An 18837-nucleotide genomic window follows, 5' to 3' on the forward strand; every position below is an offset into this window, starting at 1 on the left:
GATTATGTGAGGCGCTGGCGTGCTGACGATGATACTTTCGAGTCTGGAAGCATCAAAAGCAGTCCCTGGCTCCAGATAAGCACCAATGAGTGTAAATGGTTGTGTTCTAATAAGAATCTTAGCGCAGATGTATTCTTGAGTGTGATGAGGTGGCACGGCCACTATTGCAGCCGAGACGTCGTTGCGGAAACCTATAAACAGCCGGCGTACGCCGTTTAAACGTTCCAAATGATATATGTGATAGTTTTTTAAACCAAAGAGATCCCCAACACGTGATTCAGATATCACTATGAATGCGAACTGATATAAATGTACAAGCTCACGGAAGTTTGCAAGTTTCGAACGCAAGCCACGGGCGTTCCATTGAAAAATGGTACAGTCTCTTAGATGGGCGTTTAGATACACTTTCGGAGAACTCAATAGTGGTTGAGTCGGCATTGTTGTGATCGGCCGGCATGTCGTTGCGCAGTGAAGGTAGATGCTATGAGGGGCTCTAAAGCTAGAACAGCCTCCACTTCGAGGAAGCGCTGAGAGGAGGAGTTGGCACGTAGCAGTGCCTTGATAGCAGCAAATAGCATCCGAATAAGCATATTCACAATGTCTGTCTGGCCGGTCTGATTTGTTGGTCCTTATGAGAGCGCCGTTTTGAGGGGGAGGATGCGTCCTTAGAACGAGCATCAGAAGGGACTTTTGAATTTTTGGTCGATTACTGTTCTCGGACGACTCCTGCATAAGACTTGTTCGGAGGCGCGCTACTCTGAGCTGGTGGATCATGCGACGATTGCAACACAGTTGTAAAGACAAGGTCTGGGTTTGGCGATGGCTCGCGTCGACTAGTAACTTTGCCCTGACTTTGCTCCACATTGCGAGCAAGAGTTGCGGCCTTTTTCTTTGGGCAAGCTCCAAATGACGCAGGATGTGGGCCGCCACAGTTGGCGCATCGTGGTTGGGCCCGTGAGGTGCAGTCTTTGTAGGAGTGAGACTCAGAGCAAACTTTACATCGTATTCGCCCTCTGCAATTTTTACCGATATGGCCATGCCTCTGGCATTTGAAGTACTGCGTGGCTTCACCTATGTATTCTGCAACGGGAAAGCTACAGAAGCCAAGAAATACTCGTGCAGGAAGTGGGGTGCCCGCCTTGAATTCTAGGATGACGGATCGCCGGCGGGTTCCAGCAACGACACTGTCCTCGTTACGCGAGTAAGAGACTTGCCTGCGAGCAGAAAGGACACATTGGTCACGTAGGTAGTTCCCAAGTTCCTCATCCGTGTATTCTAGCGGGACCGCTCGAATCCTTTCGTAGGTAGCCATGTAGGATTGGGGAACCCGAGCGTCAACCGCAATTCCAGCAAGGGTTGACACCTGGAGGAGACGATTGGCCGCAGAGAGAGAAGGCACGTTGACAACAAGGCTGCCATCCTTGTTCAACCGATGAGTCAGAACTTTTTCCTGTGCCGCGGCCACAACCTCCGCTGCGACGACGTTAGGGTTGGCTCTCCAGAGACTCCATCCTGCTTCTGCCGGTTGGAACACGACCGGAATTCCAGTGGGTCGCTTCTTCTTATACGATACAAGAGTGAACGCCTGATCCATTTCCTCCACGTTGGCATCAGGAGCATCAGCATCATCTGGAGTGGGGTCGATCGCACGCTTTTTGGAGGCTGGTGGGCTCTGTGGGGTTGTTGCTGAAGCAGGTGCGTCGCACGACACGGCTGAAGGTGGCTCGTTCGGTCCGGAGGGAGCGACCATGATCTGCCCTAGAGAGTCCATCACGGCGGCATAGAGCGCAGGCAACCGCGGCACCCTGCCGAGCAGCAGGATGCGCTCGCTGGTCTCAGCAAGGCGTTTCACCCGGGGTTTTCGCCGCCGGGGCGTCGCCGAGCGATGAGGAGGGGGCAGCGTGGTGGAGAACAGGTGCTGAACACGGAGAAGCACGAAAAGTGAAGAAATTGCAGAGCAGCTAGAGCAACCAGCAAGCCGAACCGACTTCTTTCTCGATGCCTGGCGTCAAATCATTAATATAGATTAAAAACAAAAGAGGTCCGAGAACTGAGCCTTGCGGTACATCGGACGTTACCGGGATTGTGCGTGACTGAAGTCCGGTGACGGTGGCGAACTGGGAGCGATCTGTTAAAAGCGTCTAATCCACGATAACATCAGCGGGTGCAGTTTACTAATGAGTCTTTTGTGATGGACTCGGTCGAATTCTTGGGAAAAGTCAATAAGATTCCATGCGTTTGAAAAATCTAGATTAAGGTTAAGGTCTGTAGTGGGTTGGAAAAACTGGGATTTGCATATAAAACCCTGGCGGAACCCGTGCTGGTTGTGAAAGACGAAATTGTTATTATCCAGGTGTGCATCGGTACGCGAATAAATTATGTGCTCTAGTAGCTTGCTCACGATTCAGGTTAGTGCGATGGGGCGATATTTGCATGGGTGAGATTTATGGCCAGATTTGAAGACTGGTGCAACTTTGATGAGTTTCTAATAATTCGGAATGGTACGTTCAGAAACAGACTGGGTGAAAATAATTTGGGGAAAGCGGCTCGATACTCTGTTGGTAGCCTTTAATATCTTTGTTGGAATATTGTCTGGACCGGGGGCACTAGAGAACTGCAGGTTGTTGATGGGTTTTATGATACTCTCTGTAGTTACTTCAATTGGGAGCATCTCGCTATAGACCAAGCGCCGTAAAGTAGAAGCATGGTGGCTAGGTTCACAAATGAATGCAGATGAGAAATAGGAATTAAGGACATTAGGACACTGATACAGTGGGGTTGGCGAGCCGTCCGAGTCAACGAAGGGTTCGCTGCTGGAGTGAGTGCTTTTCGCGCTAATCTCTAAAACTTCTTCGCTTTTGTGCGTAGGATATCTAAGAGGTCATTGTGGAAGTATTTCTTTTTGGAGCGCCTGGGCATTTCAGTGTATTCGTGTAAGCTGGCAAGATATATTTTCTATTCTAAGGTAGAAGAAGATTTTCTGATGTTTTTTTTTTATTGAGAGTGCCCTTAAAGGCCCCGAACAGGTGTATTACATAAGGGGAGATACAGATCTCGACCAACAAAGCAAACATGGAGAATACGTAGTGCAAAACGGTAAGAATATTTGCACATGGAGGTGAAGTTCACAAATTGAAATAAGACTGAAGGGGTCAGGTAATACAAAAGGAAAAAGGAACAGACAGCATAAAAACAATACTACTGATTACTGACAGCACTGAGAGAAGGATGTTTACAGCTCTGGTAAGGCTTTGCAAAACACGTCGTTGTCACTTATTACAGCAGTGTTACAAGGCAGGCCATTCCACAACTTTATTGCCAATGCAAGTGGTGAATACATGTTGGTACGTGCGGAACGGTACGGGGGGAGATGTGGGTTACCGGTTTGATAAGCAAATAACGAAATGTTCATGCGCCATGGTATAACTTGAAAAAACGCTACAGCAGAAATTTTTCGTGACGCTGTTCTAAAGTGGGTAATTTTAAGTTGTTTCGGAGTAGCGTAATGCTGTGACGTGTGTAATTACGTATAGTGAAGCGGATAGCGCGATTTTTTACTGCTTCGAGAAATTTTCTAAGGCACATCTGGTGAGGGTTCCAGATGATAGCCGTGTATTCAAGCTATGGAGGCACAAATGTATTGTAAGCCATGAGTTTTGTCTGCCCCATTGCCATGAAAAGTGATTTACGTAGAAGTCCCAAAGTCTTACTTGCTTTGTTTGTGTTGTGATCAATATAGGTGTTCCATGATAGATTTGATGTGAGAATTACCCCTAGGTATTTGTAGTGGTTTCTTCGTCCAATGTGGGAATCAAAAATGTAATAATCGCAGGAGAGAGGAGAGCGAACACTGGTAAACGTCATCACCTTAGTTTTTTTTTTTCAGTGTTTACACGCATAAGCCACTTGGAGCACCATGAGCATACAGAGTTTAGGTCGTTTTGAAGTAGTAGGGAATCCTTGCCGTCGTTAATACACAGTCATCAGAAGAGAAACGGATGTTGGATGAAATGAAATTGGGAATATCATTTACGTACATCAGAAACAAAAGCGGACCCAAAACGGAACGCTGCGGCACTCCAGACGTGACGGGAACAGGTGAAGAGACGATATCATGAATTGCGACGCACTGTGATCTATTCGATAAGAAATTTTGTATCCACATGATCGTGTTGTCGTTACGGTAAAACCGGCGTAGTTATGATACTAGGCGCTGGTGAGGAACTAAATCAAAAGCCTTGGAAAAATCAACGAATACTGCATGGGTTCGTTCACCTGAGTGTATACTGGTGTGTAGGTCGGTATAAATTCAAACAATTGAGATTCGCAGGATTTCCCGCGTTGAAAACCGTGCTGATTCGGGAAAAGTAGATTATTAGAAGATAGGTGTTGCATATTTTCCGTGTACAAGATGTGTTCCAAGATTTTGCAAGGTATACAGGTCAGAGATATGGGCCTAAATTAGAAAAAGTCCCCTGCTTTAAAACTGGGAACAATGAAAGCGAGCTTCCAATCGCCAGGTAGTAGGTTTTCGTCGATGGATTGCTAAAATAAGTTACAAAGAAAAGAGTACGATTGGGTTACCGTCAATTTTAGCAATTTAGATGATATTTGGTCAGGACCGGGACTACATCTGTTCATCTAAACACCGTAGAGCGCAGTAGGCAAGACAACGGACGCAGGGGACATGGACGAGCGCTAACTTACAACTGAATTTTATTAACAACACGAAAACATATAAATAGGGAAGATTATCACGCTCATGTGACCACGAAAGTTTGCGAAGCCACCTCGTCATGCAGACATAATCAGTATCGTCCATCCAAGAAGGCCAGGGGTCTTCTCCTCCTCGTCTTGACTCTCTTCGAAGATGGCCCGGAGGATGTGTAAAGGGGCAGTGGTGTGGGCCGTCCCTCGACGGACACGATGTCGGGATTGTGTTAAGGATATTGAGGGCGAAGGGTGATATGCAATCGAGCTGTTACTTGCGGCATGCGACTAGGAAGTACGTGATGACTGTGACGTATTTGCTCTTTGTAGGGGCTGCTAGGGCGATGGCAATTTTTCAGCGGCGCTTATTCCAAGCGGCAGCGCAGAACTCTAGCACTGGGAATGACCATGTGGATGGTCAGGAGAAAGCGATGAGGTATGGCGTGGTGATGGAGTGGCCATGGGAAGCAGATGAAGTGGAAGACGATTCGCACCACTGCACTTTCATGCGTCTTTGGAGCGGGCGCTGCAATATTGCTCCGATTGACGCCCACAAAATGCACCCCTTTAAGAATATTTCCATGGAAGGAGAGACATACAGAGAGACAACCACAATTTTCACGTTTAAGTATCTCAAGTAAGACTATCATGTTAGTTTTGTTTATTTATTTACTCATGACATGTTGCGCATAATTGTTGGGTTCAATCAGGAGGGCAGGATACACTACAAATATCAATACATTGATACATAAAAAAATTAAGCCGTTCCACTCAATATGAAAGCTGTCACAAGTGCAGAGCACTGATTCGCCATACCGGGCTGCAGCACCGTTATCAGCTCACTGCTGCCTTCCAATGCGGTTCATAATTCCCGCCTTCACAGTGCTCACACCCCCTGCCTGAAACTGCGCAAGCGGGAGTTTGTTCGTTTTGTGCTTGCTTTCATTTCGTATGCTGGAGCTGTTTTGCGAGAATTCGAACGCTTAATTTTTTTTCTTGCAGGGCTGGAGCTTTTCTGCGTTAATCCGAACGCGTCATTTTTTTTCTTTCGCGGCCGCTTTTTTTTGCTACTATCGTTAAAACCAACTCAACAAGCGTTCCTTACTAAATGAACCCGGGGGCTGCCGGTTATATACAGAGATTTTGCCTGAATTATACCTGAAGTTTTCTTTGCGCTAAACAACAGGGAGATGCAAGAGAAGCGCCAGCGGTTCACGAGGTTCGAACGGTTATGACTATTTAAACCGCGTCGTTTTTGGAAGCGTCAGTGTGAGTCCCTGACGCCCTACAGAAGGCTCTAGTTTGGTCCGTTATCTCGCTGCGCCGCCTGTTGCTCGCCGACTCTTGTTGCCCTAGCTCGACCGATAGCGAGCTAAGACGACAATGCGAGCTCATGCACTTTGGTCAGCAGTGTGTATGCCTTCACAGCCCAAGCAATCTCACATCGTGACATAATAGGGAACTTGTGAAGGTTGGACTTGTTATAGAGCTGTTTCGGTGCCAAATGCGGCCGAATTTCTTTCAAGGAATGTATAATACACTGCGAAGCAACTGTAATTTCGCAATGTAAGCTTAACAACGCACAGTGCTATAAACCATGGGGATATGGTCGACATCTGCTTCGCGGGTAAAACAAAGGGACTGGCACATTTTTACACCGCCACTCAGGCGTCACTCCGTACTGCGCCTGGGTGCCGGGGAACGCGGGCAGTGAGGTCCCAAATAAAGAAGCGTTTACCGGCCGTACGGTATATTCGCAATAGCGCCTGTAAATGTTCGGAATGTTTTGCAAAATATTTCTGCACTGTTGCAATGGTAGGTGAAAACGTTCGGGAGAAAATAGATTTTGTTGTAAAGCAGTTGTTTTGTTTTTGTTGCTGCAAAGTTGACTAAGAAGAAGTCGCTTTGATTTGAAAGGCATAACAGTGAAATTAACGAGAAAGTACCTGCATTTTTGTGGCTTTGTCTCTTTCGGGGTGTTCCGATGGGTGTTGGCGGGGCCTTTCCGACTCTGAATCTGGAAAGGTTCTTACAAACGCACTTTTCCTGTTCCTGGTTAGCAGGCCTTGTACCACCAATTTTCCGTTTAATTTTTTTCGATATGTACCACCAATTTCAGCATGAAACACTACAAGAGGTCAGGCACTTCACAGCTTCTGTAAATGCCACACAGAGGCATAAAGAGGAGACGCTTTCTCTAAAACTTTGCAGATGAACGTCATCGGGCCAGACCAGGAGTCTACGGCGGAAGAACCAGACGCACCTTCAGCACCAGGGATCGTCAATGCTGCCTACGAGGACAGCGATGACGGGAGCGTCATCATCGACGGAAAGCGGGCGGTGACCCTGCAGGATTTCGGCAAATATGCATCCAAAGGGGAAAGGCGACGCAGCTTCCAGCCGTCAAGCAAGTGGGTATACAATTGCCCTTCAATGGTTCAAGTTTCTCATCAAACGCATTACGCAGTTACTGGCTTCGTCCTCCTGGTTATGGAGTATACGACCGCCCGTCTGGCGTCACCGAAGGAGCCAGTTCCTAAATCTAACAGTTCTAGAGGGGATCAAGTATACCATTTGCTCACTCACTTTTTCGCGGTAGTCACTGTAGGAATAAAGCTGCCTTCAATTCTTCAAACAAAAGCTCCGTCTGTGTTCAATAAAAAACACGATGCTTTGGAAATAGAAAGCAGCGTAACAATAAATCCCTGTTGAAACTCACCTTTCCCATGTGAAAAGTAATTCTGCGGGCGATTAGAAAGATTAGTGCAAATTGGTGGTCATATTTCATGACCACCAATTTGCGATCATAAAATATGATCTCAAATTTCTCTAGGGCTGGGACACCTTATCAAGCTATCCAGAGCGTTTATTTTCGATGGCCGCTGCTCTTTGGAGAGGCAATAAACAAACGGAATGGAATTGAAATTATTGGAAGGTTTGTGACCGGGTGTTGATTCGCTAGTTCAATTGATCGTTAGTTTATTTTAACTGCTTTCTATCTGCCAAGTGCGACCGGTCGTGTTTCTTGTCGCTTGTGTTGAATTATCGTGATTCGTTCCCTGTAGAACTCCGAGAATGTTGAAGTATAAATTCTTATATTGAGTATTGGTGCCAGAGGTGTGCCAGAGATAGTTACCGGCGAGGACGGCTTTCGGTGCACTCATTCCCGTATGCAGCCGGCAGTTCCCGCTGTGAGATATAAAATACTCGAAATGGCGCAGGGAAAATATCGTATCGCATTTTCGGTGTCATTTTGTGTTTTCAGAGGAAATTATCTTGTTCCTTTTAGCCTAGACCTGCAGAAAAGTGCCTTCACGAGACCGTATGCGAAGCCCTTGTTTGCTTAGACTGTCGCGAACGCGACAGAGAGATGAGCTGAGACACGTCCGAACGCTGTGACGTGCACCCATTTGATTGATTGATTGATTGATTGATTGATTGATTGATTGATTGAGTCTTTTATTGGAGCAAGGAGGGCGTTTGCCGCACAGTGGGGAGAGGGATGGAAGGAAGAAAATTACTAATCAAGGCGTCTATTCAAAGAGGGGATTCGTGTTATGGGGGCTTGAAAGACTTCACCGGGGTCGGCCCCAGTTAGAGTACTTGCGCCAGACCACTCTTAACTGCGAAAGCGGCAATTGTTGGTAATAAAGGTGCGTCTAATCCAGCATGTGCTTCATGTTGTAGGGTGTCGGGATTAATGTTTGTTAAACTCTCTGCGCGATGTTTGGCAAAATGTGGGAACGTCCACACTAGGTGGTGGAGATCTGATTTGACGTCAATGTTACAGTAGGGGCATTGTCGGGGTGTGTTGGGGCATCTTGTCCATTTCTGGGTAATGTGAGGAGTGTAGGCGGCATCTGCGCATAGCTTGTTGATGAATACTTCCTCGGATCTGCTGCAGGAGACAATGTTGGCTAGATATCCAGGGGGTGTAACCTATTGGTAACGTTGTGTTTTACGTTTCTCTAGTCGGAGAACTAGGAGGGCTGGAGGAGTGGGTGTGGAGGCGGAAAGAGGAACCAGTGGAGGTGAAAAGTTCAAACACTCCTGTGCCGCCTCGTGGGCGGGCTGGTTCCCTGGGCCGGTCTCCTCGTGGCCTGGTATCCAGTCAATTCTGATGTGCACGTTGTGGCTTTTGAGGAGTTCTTTGTGTAAGATTATGGAGTTGCCGCGCTGGTTCAGGGAGAGTTGCTTGCGAAGTTCTTGAATTGCTTCGAAGGAGTCCGTTAGAACCCGTATTTTGGCTGGTGGTCGGGTATTGAGGGCGTAGTAAATATGAGGGCACCATTTATGGCATGCAGTTCGGCTTCCAGTGCGGTTGCACCATCGTGCCTGAGGGAGAGTTGACCTCCCAGGGATAGGTTTTCAGGGCAGGTCGATGCTACGTCAATATGCGAAGAAGCCACACTGGCGTCGGTATAGATGTCGATCTCATTGGGAAGTTTGGACTTCTTGAAGTGAAGTCTATGTTTAGATCTTGTTGCCATTCTAGAGCGGGGGATAGGTTTGGTGAGATTGCTGGTGATGTTTTCTGAGATTGTCCGGGGTGTTAAAGGGATGGGAAGGTCGAAGAACGGGGTAGGCTTCGGCTCGTCCCATGCTGTCAGAAGGAGCCCTTGTCGGGTAAGCCCGCGTTTGGTGTCTGCCTGTTCACGAGTTTCTTTCATGGTTATGTTTTAGGGAGAAGCGCAACTGCTCGCTCAAGAGCTTCCCTTTTTCTATGTTTTGGGAGGCCTGTGATGGTACGCAATGTGGCTCTATGGAGCATCCGAAGGTGTTCTGTGTTCGTTTTGTTGAGGTTGTATACTGGAGCTCCAAATGCGAGAGTGCCGATTGCAACTGTCCGGGCCATGGAGAGGCATGCCTTTTGACTTGCGCCACCATATTTGTTAGACAGTCTCGATATTAATTTGAGCATGGTTTTCCATTTCTGTCGTCGTTGATTTAACCATATTTTAGCACTATTGTTACTGCCAAGCGGGAGACCGAGGAGGCATTCGTGGCCACGTGTCGCTTGGATAGTTGTGTCTCCAATGTACAGCAGAGCAGGGTCCACAGGCTGCGTTTTGGTATCACTTGATACCATTAGAAGTTCTGTCTTTTCTGGGGCGAGTTCTAGGCCAAGTTTCGGTATGCATGCTTCGAGGCTGTTCCCCGCCGCCTGCAGCTCAACCAGCATGTAAGATGTTGACGAGTAGTCTCTACCTTCCGCCCATATGGTAATATCGTCAGCATAGATTGAGAAAGGGGCTGAGTTCCTTGTTCTAGAGTTTTGGCTAACCTTTCCATGACGATGTTGAAGAGTACTGGTCCGAGTATAGATCCCTGTGGAACACCTTTGTCGTTGTAGTAGGTATTGGGCGTCCATCTATGGAGCGTGCTGCTGAGTTGAATGGGTTGGTTGTGGAGAAAGTTACGAACCCAAACTTGTGCTTTTTTTTTAAGGAAGGCTTGCGCCAGTTCACTCAAAATCATCGTTTGATCTACTCTGTCGAATGCTTTCCGGAGGTCTACAGCAAAGACGTAGTCGGAAGTCCGCGGTCGTACGGGGATCTGTTGATTACCCGCCGTCAGAGCCAGAGGCAATCCTGTGTTCCTAGGTACGGACGAAAGCCAGTTTGGGACGGGTGAAACCATGGGTTCACATATTCCAAATGGTACTGTAGCTGGTTGTTAATCAGGCGTTCGATCAGTTTACATAACATGGGCGTAAGAGAAATGGGTCTAAGGTTGGAGATGACAGACAGCTCTTTTCCAGGCTTTGGAATGAGTTTAACCAGGGAAAGCTTCAGGGTGTCAGGAATTTTCGCTGTGTTCCAGGAATGATTTATCAGGTCAAGAAGTTCTAGCTGAGGGTGGTCGAGGTTACGGATGTGTTGCCACGGGACTCCTTCATGTCCTGGGGACGATTTCAACTTGCTTTGTCGGATGGCTGTGTGAAGTTCTGCCATCGTAAAAGGGGTGTCTAAAGCTGAATTGTCCGAGTCTAATTCTATATTAGGTAGGTACGTGTAGGGTTGCATACTTGTTGAAGGAGAAAGCGGTGCTATAATCTCCCGCTCGACTATCTCCGGGGTGTTGTTGAGCGTGAGCGTCGAGAAGAGGGGAAGACGTTGTTTGCCCTTTCCTGCCACGCCTCTGTAGATTCTCCAAAGCTTCGACAGTTTGCGCACTTTGCCTAACGTTGAGCAGACGCACCAAAAGAACTGAGGGCCCGTTTTATTCTATGCTCGTGGCGTTCATAGCTGCTCGCGCACCGGCGCCGCATGGCCTGTACTCATTGGTTGTCACTCAGCCCCAGCGCCATCGCCGCTGGGGCGCCGCCACATAGGTGGCGCCGCTGGCGCTCCGCCACCTTGGAGACAGAGTCTGGAGGAGGAGTCCTTGTAGAAAGCGGCAGAGCAGTCTTTGCATTGAGAGGTTCACGGGAGGTGGTGCGAACGGAAGGAAGAGTGGTGGTGCTCATGGTGGAATGGTGGATGGTGGAGTGGATCGCAGGCAAGGCAGCTTCGGTGAAAGCGGGCTTGAGGCAATCGATGGAAACGACGGTGTCGCGGCCGCTGACATGAAATGTAAACGTCTTATCAGAGCGGGAACTGACGAGATGAGGGCCGGTGTATGCCGGTTGAAGTGGCCGGCGGGTACTGTCGACACGGATGAAAAAGTATTGGCTGTCAGCAAGGCTTGGATGAATAAAAGTGTGCTTAGTGGAACACTACTGTGGTTGCTGGGGACAGATATAGCTGAAAAACCGGGGTAAATCGTTTACTTAGGACAGGCCAGGAGAGGAAAAGTTGTCTTGCGGCTCCCGAGGGACCCAGAAGTCTGCCGGTAAGCGCAAAGATTTGCCATAGAACATTTGAGAGGCGACACAACCAAGATCGTCTTTGATGACAGTGCGTAATCTTAGCAGCACAAGAGGAAGGTGAACTGTCCACGGTTCAGGTGACTCGTGAGCCATCAGTGAGGCCTTTAGCTGCCGATGAAACCTCTCGACCATGCCGTTGGCTTGAGAATGGTTGGCCGTCGTTTTCAGGTGAGTTACACCAAGTAGGCATGTCAAACAGTGAAAGAGCGTGGACTCAAATTGGCGACCACGGTCTGTGATAATCTGCGAAGGCACCCCAAAACGGGTGATCCACGTGGACATAAGTGTGGAAGCAATAGCCTCAGCCGTAATATCGTCTACTGGAACCGCCTCCGGCCAGCGAGTAAAACGGTCGATCACTGTCAAGACATAACGGTAGCCCTTAGATGGTGGTAGCGGGCCAACGAGGTCGACGTGAATTGTGGCGAACCTGGAGTCCGGCAAGAGAAAAGGGCCAGAGGTGATGTGGTATGCCGGGAGACCTTGCAATGCTGGCAGGCGAGGCAGGAACGGGCCCATGCGCGTACGTCAGTATTCATGCCATGCCAGACGTATTTCTCGTCAACCAAACGCCCTGAGGCGCGAACTCCAGGATGAGAGAGACGGTGAATAGAGTTGAAAGCAATGCGCCTGAGAGAAGCAGGAAGGTACGGTCGTCTGCGGCCTGAAACCGGGTCAACGTCGCAAATGATGCTGATTCCCGAATCAGGGCAGATGGAATGGATGCACCTGGAATTGCAGAGAGGAACAGTTTGAAGAACGCAGAGTGCGGAACTCCTGGTCATATCGTTGGGCTTGTGCCAACTCCTGAGTGTTGTATGACCGGAGCGTTGTATGACAGAAACACGGCTAAGGGCGTCAGCTGGGATGTTGTTAGCTCCCTTGACATGCTGAAAGTCCGTCGTGAACTCTGCAAGATACGCCACGTGTTGCGTCTCTCGGGGAGAATATATAGTCTTGGATGACTTGAAGAGGCTTGTGATCGGTGAAGATCACGAAGCTGCGGCCGTCAAGGAAAAAACGGAAATGGGTAACAGCGAAGTATGCCCCCAGGAGCTCCCGCCCGAAAGTGCTGTAGCGTTGCTCAGTTGGAGAAAGCTTCTTCGAAAAGAAACCGAGCGGGCACCAGGTGCCGCGGATGTGCTGCTGAAGTACCCCTCCAACCGCACAGTGGGAAGCGTCTGCCATCAGGCTCGTGGGAGCGTTGTGGCGCAGGTGTACAAGGAGAGTAGCAGAAGCCAGGTGCTCCTTGATGGTAGTGAATGCGCGGAGGGCAGTTTCAGGCCATTCAAGCCCGCACTCGGGAGAATTGGAAGCTTGAAGGGAAATTTCGAGAGGCTGCACAATGGCCGCGCAGTTTGGGATGAATCGCGGGTAATAATTTACCAGTCCTAGAAACTGCGCAGTTGGCGTAAGGGCTCAGGCCGAGGGAAGTCGATTATGGCCCTCACTTTTTCCGGTAGAGGGCGCATTCCATTGCGGTCAATTAGGTGACTGAGAAAATCCAGTGACGGCAACGCGAATGCGCACTTTTCACCGTTAAGGATGAGGCCATGCTCTGCTAGGCGTTCTAAAACTATCCGTAGATGGTGCAGAAGCTCAGATGACGATGAACTGGCGACAACGTCATCTATGTAGGCGAAAACAAAAGGTAAGCACGGAGGACGACATCTATGAAGCGTTGACAAGTCAGGGCTACGTTAAGCTACCCGAAAGGCAACCGGATGAATTCTAAAAGGCCAAAAGGTGTAATGATGGCAGTTTTTTTTTATGTCATCCGGGGCTACAGGGATTTGGTGGTAGGCTTTTTGGAGGTCAAGCTTTGAAAATATGGTACACCCGCTGAGGTTTTTGGTGAAGTCCTGTATATTAGGTAGGCGGTACCTGTCGGGTACAGTGGCGACGTTCAAGGAGCGATAATCACCGCAGGGTCTCCAGTCATCTGATTTCTTCTGGACCATGTGTAATGACGAGGAACAGTTGCTCGAGGACCGGCGAACAATGCCTAACTTGACCATGTGATGAAATTGCTGCTCCATAATTTTATGTTTCTCCGGAGCCAGGCGACGCGCCACGGCATGCGTAGGGGGACCGGTTGTAATGATCTGATGAACTATGTCACGCTTCACTGGCTTTGTCCAGTCAGGAGGTGCAGTCAAGGAAGGAAACTCATTCAGCAACTCCCGTTACAGAGAAGGTAGGTCGCAAAGAAGCGTAAAGGCGAACGGGTAGACGGTAGACGATCGGCCTGTGACAGAAAGGCCGGATGCGCATCCAGGATTTTTTTTTTTTGGCCATGTGAACAAGGAGGCCGAATTGCGAAAGGAAATCGGCTCCTAGAAAGGCGTGGAGATGGAGATGGAGCTTGAAGATGGCACAGTGGTGGTTGAGTGTGGTCATAGGAATTAGCGGGGAGCATACTCACTTCAGCACCACTGTCAACTAGAAAACGTTGTCCACTTGTTTCATCCATGAACAAGGCGACTGTCGCTGGCTGGGGAATCGGTCGTCGCCACTAACGATCCCTTGCCGCGTATTCCGACCAGCCACAAGGACGGGTGCAACGTTGCGCCGCTGCACCGAAGCGGCGATAGTACCAGCACAAGGAATCAGTGTGGCGAGGCTGCTGGTGCGTTGTGTATTCCTGACGGTAAACTTGCGGCGACGAGGGACGGGCAGAACGACGAAACCGACGAGTGCGACGAGCGGTAGCCAGGACACATGACAAGCTCCTCCAGCTTTTGCATGCGCTCTTGTAGAGCGGTGACGTCGTTGGATACCGGTGAGGGCAAGGCGGTAGGAGCCCCCACGGTGGTATGTTCGCAAGATCGAGCGGATGCCGCCGTGGTTGGAGACGAATGTAATGTTGCGACTTCCATTATCTTGTAGGCGTACGCGGCCAATTGTGGCAAGGGAAGGTCAGAAGCCGTCGCGAGGATCATCTGCACAGAGGGGGGAAGCCCTTGCAGGAAAAGTTCCTTCAGCAAGCGGGAGTTTGTGGCAGAGGTTGTGTCGCCGAGGGGGATTTTCAGCTCGCAAAGAAGCTGCGAAGGTCGACGATCATCCAACTCCTCCCCAGAAAGCAACCGCTGCAAACGCTGCCCTCCCGAAGGCCTCAGGCGGCTCAAGATCGCAGCCTCTAATGTATCGTAAGGGTACGTGGTAGGTGGGTTTGCGAGGATGTCGCGAACATCGACCATGATCTCAAAGGGTAGTGACTGTTGGAGATGGTTGAAGCCGGTTTTTTGCGACGTGATTGGCTCACTCGGAAACTTGCCTCGGCTTGAAGGAACCACACGTTGGGGTGCTGAGCGCTGAAGGGGGGCAAACGGCAGGCGACGGCGGAGATGCCATCTTAAGAGGCAGCGGAGAACGCAGAATTGCCACCGATGTCGCGAGGACAGTCCATTCTGGCTCCTTGACTCCGCTGGAGCTTCCGGGTCACCAATGCCGTGAACGCGACAGAGAGATGAGCCGAGACACCAGACACGCACGAACGCTATGACGCGCACCCAAAAAACTGGGGCCCCATTTTATTACACGCTCGTGGCGTTCTTGGCTGCTTGCACACCGGCGCCGCGTGGCCTGTACTCATTGGTTGCCACTCAGCCCCAGCGCCATCGCCGCTCGGACGGCGCCACAAGACAAACTTGCGCTCAAGTAAGAAGGGAATCAGCAATAGGGACTTTACCACTCAATAATTTGTGGGCGAATCCAATGTCCATTAGCCTTGGCCACTGTTATCGCTTTTTTAATTTTTTCATACATTTTTAGTTTGTTTAAACTGACCTAATGATTATTAGCACTGCACACCGTGTACTTCATCCAGCGTCCCATATCCTAATTTTGCTCCTTTAAAGGCGTCATTGCTCCTTAAAAGCGCTTCTGTGTGCTACGAGCTATAGAAAGAAATCTGCTTCGTTTATTTTCCTACGTTTAACTGCGTTTGTCCCAATTATTAGGAACTGATGTTGGTGCTTGTTTCTTCTATCTCTCGAACAGGTGTAGCCTCAGCTCTTCGCGTTTCAGGAATACTCGATACGTTTCGGTTCATTCCCACGTGCGAGAAAATAATTGTTGCTTGTCTTCTATCTTCAGACGGTCCAGCTTTACAATGGCAACGTCGAAGGACGTGAACATTGACCTGCAGTCAGCGGCCATGTGGTGACCAGGCGACCTGACGGGCTCATACGCCTGTCAGCCAAACAGCTCGCTTCTAGGGCGCCCTCCACGTGCCACCAGTGTGCTTTTTATGCTCAAATCGAGTGCTGATAGAAGTGGACGTGCTCGAATCCGAACTGCTTTCGCCCCTTCTGACGCCAACACAGACATTGAAACTTCTTGTGGAAGCTTCAGCATCGTTTTTCTACAGCGAGGAGTGTCACAGCACAAAAAGACTTCTCTCACTTCAAAGATGTTTCAAATCTTGATGTATGATTGCCGGCCCTCTGTGTGTGCGTGTGTGTGTGTGCCGGCCCTCTGTGTGTGCGCAATTCACTCGTGGTAATGATGACTGAGGAGACGCACTGTAAAAGAGAAGAAATTTGTTCAAGTCTCCAGCTCCTTAGAATTTGGTTTGTAAGGTTGCCAGGTGTTCCTTTTTAAGTGTTTGCCATTCTGTGCCAATAAGACGTTCGAAAAACGTGTAGTTAAAATGCCTCACTGGCTGGAAAGCGCAATACTGCGAATGTTTGAATTAGGCACGCTACCTAAACTAATCGCAACTGCAACTACAAATCTGCCGGTCTCTTCGGGTATACCACTTAATGGCACACTAGTCACGCGAAACGAGAGAACCTATTGTTTGGTAGCATCTGTTTAGGCAGTGGGCGCTAATGTTGATAGTCAACAAGCCTGCACGGTGTTGTGGTCCGCGAAAGGCATTGTTGGGAACTTAGCTAACCAGCGCAGGCTCAGTCATCGTGCAAACGCGTTTTCTGTTACTCGCAGGGGCTTCTGCCATTGTTTCAGTTCCGGCGCTTAAAGCTCGACGTAACCACACTTGAGTTTTCTGTTACATTCAGAGCTCTTGCAAGTTGTCCGCAAGAATGCAACTTTCAAGCGCCTGGACCACAGACATCATACTTTTAAAACGCGTGGCATCCGGGACGGAAGACTTGAAAATTGTATGTTCAAAAACTTAGCACTCATTTGGGTACAAAAAGCAAGTTTTGCACAGAACAGATTGATATAGTGTTGAGGCGAAGCACCTGGCTTCTTCAGAACAACCGCTAAAAAATCTCAAATTTGTCGCCAATACGCGATGATTGCAAACGTGATCCCAAAACAATTACTGTGCCGTTGAGGGTTGCTTATTCAAGTAAGCCTCGCTATTCTATATCGGAATACAAAACGATGGGCTATCACTTCAATTGGCGGGGCGTGGTCCGCGCTAGCACTGCCATTTTGGTTTGGGCTGAGGTAGAAAAACTCTTTCTCGCGTCTCCATACGCTTCGTCGAGGCTTGTTGCCCCTACGTCCTGCAGTCCCATTTCCCGAATGCTTCTAGCTACTAACGACAGACGTTAGCACTGATGATGTGGAGAGACGCCACTACTGCAACCGCGGCAAAATCTTTCCCGTGCCATGCAGAAATTGCCTGTGGTTCGTCGACGGCAGTTCGCTTGAGAAGAGATTTTTCTTCTGCGGACTGTCATACCATTTCGAGTGAACATAATACAAGCGATAGAATACTGTTTATCCTACCAATCACTCAGAACTGTCGTCTAGCATCGCACACTACTAGCGGCTAAAGCCAGCCCTCGTCTTGTCTGCTTCCTTCGTCCCCGTCTTTTTCGCGCTGTTGTTCAGAAGACGGATACTTCCTGTCAGTTCTTGCTCGTTACACACGTATTTCTCCACCTACTATAGAAAGAACGAGTGGCCCGTAACTCTGGCAAAATACATAGCTCAAGGTGCATCGGCACGGGTTTTCTCTGCTACCACTCTTTGAAAGTTTGTGATGATTGTGGTATTTTCATTGGCCTTTTCAGCGATTCTCAGGTGACGCCTGGCACATATTTTCAGTTGTGCTGGGGCTTCCAACAACCTGATTCCTGAAAGCCAATTCCAGCGTCCTCTGACGAAGCGACAGTGTTATGACCCAATGCTCTACTGCCGCCGCTGATGCCTTGAACTAGTAAATGTGACTCAAGATGTGATACTCTAGTCGGGCCGGGTCCCGGCAACTCCGGGAGTGTATGTGTGTGTGTGCAGGAGAGCTGGCCTGCTCTCCGACAGTGCATTCGCCGCCGCTAATCTCTGAGGCTGGTCCATCAGATGTAGGGAAGACACTTTTGCTTTTGCACAACTGTGTCACGCACAAGCAACGTCACACAAGCATTGTGTTCTGTGGAGACTACTGCAAGCGATGTGCTTTCGGCTATGCCTCTCATTTGCATGTCTCGAAAGGTTTTGTGATAAACGTGTAATAAAAGCCAAACTTCTTGCTGAAGTTGAGACTTTTGAATCAGACTGTGTATAAGTAGATTAATGTGTCATTTTTGGCTAGCTACATTCTCCAGGCATCCCATAAGCAACACCTCAAGTGTTGTGTCCAACCCACTCCTGAGGGCCAGGCCATTCGAGCCCGTGAATGCCCGTGAGTCTTCCACACCAAGGGTGGACGCCCACGTCCATGACCACTCGTGAAAGCAGGCTCCCTGACCACATCAAAAGCGCTGCGTGCACATGACAGAGAAGAATTGTCAAAGGAAACTGAAGCAGCTTTTGGGGTGAATTCTTTCAACGGTATGCCCCGTAGCCTTTAAGAAAGCCAGTCGCTGCGGTACGTGTAACACTGAATGTAAGGTTTGACGAAGTCTCCTCCGGTCGTGCAGAAGATTCATAATTTAAAAACGTTGGATCGCCAACCAAAGCCTTATTAAAAAGGCGTTTTGGCTTCCATACGAAATCTCCTGAACAGGGCTTACGCATGGAAGCTGAAAGGTCTTTTTTAAACAAACGTTTCACCGGGAATACGCCATCTTTTAGCTATGTACGTAGAAACTTCCCGAGCCAAGTGCTCAGAGCGATTGCGGCGATGGTTAGAGGAGGTGCGCTCGTTTCACTTGTGGGTTGGAGTGGCCCGTGGCACTGTTAAAATAGAAATGTCGCTTGTTTCTTGTTACACACAAGAAGCGCAACCATATCAGAGCCCACGGCACCTCGTTCCTTCTCGCAGGTGCTCATAAACACCATGTTGCTAATAAAAAAATGTAGGCAAAGCAAATTCAAAATTTTTGTATTTACGATGT

At 49.0% G+C, this 18837-nt stretch overlaps 1 protein-coding gene across 1 annotated transcript in view; it reads left to right on the forward strand.

Annotated features, from left to right (window-relative positions):
• Positions 1–18343, forward strand: part of LOC144168734 (dual oxidase maturation factor 1-like) — a 408321-nt gene extending 389978 nt beyond the window's left edge. The window contains exons 8-9 of the mRNA XM_077697681.1: positions 6922–7121; positions 15680–18343. Of these exons, the coding sequence (XP_077553807.1) occupies positions 6922–7121; positions 15680–15749 (270 nt within the window). The 3' untranslated portion in view covers positions 15750–18343. The remainder of the gene's footprint in view (positions 1–6921; positions 7122–15679) is intronic.
• The last annotated feature ends 494 nt before the right edge of the window (positions 18344–18837 follow it).

Source organism: Haemaphysalis longicornis, unplaced genomic scaffold, assembly GCF_048455015.1.
Source record: "Haemaphysalis longicornis isolate Haplotype H1 unplaced genomic scaffold, Haemaphysalis longicornis Haplotype H1 scaffold_2, whole genome shotgun sequence".
NCBI lineage: Eukaryota > Metazoa > Arthropoda > Arachnida > Ixodida > Ixodidae > Haemaphysalis > Haemaphysalis longicornis.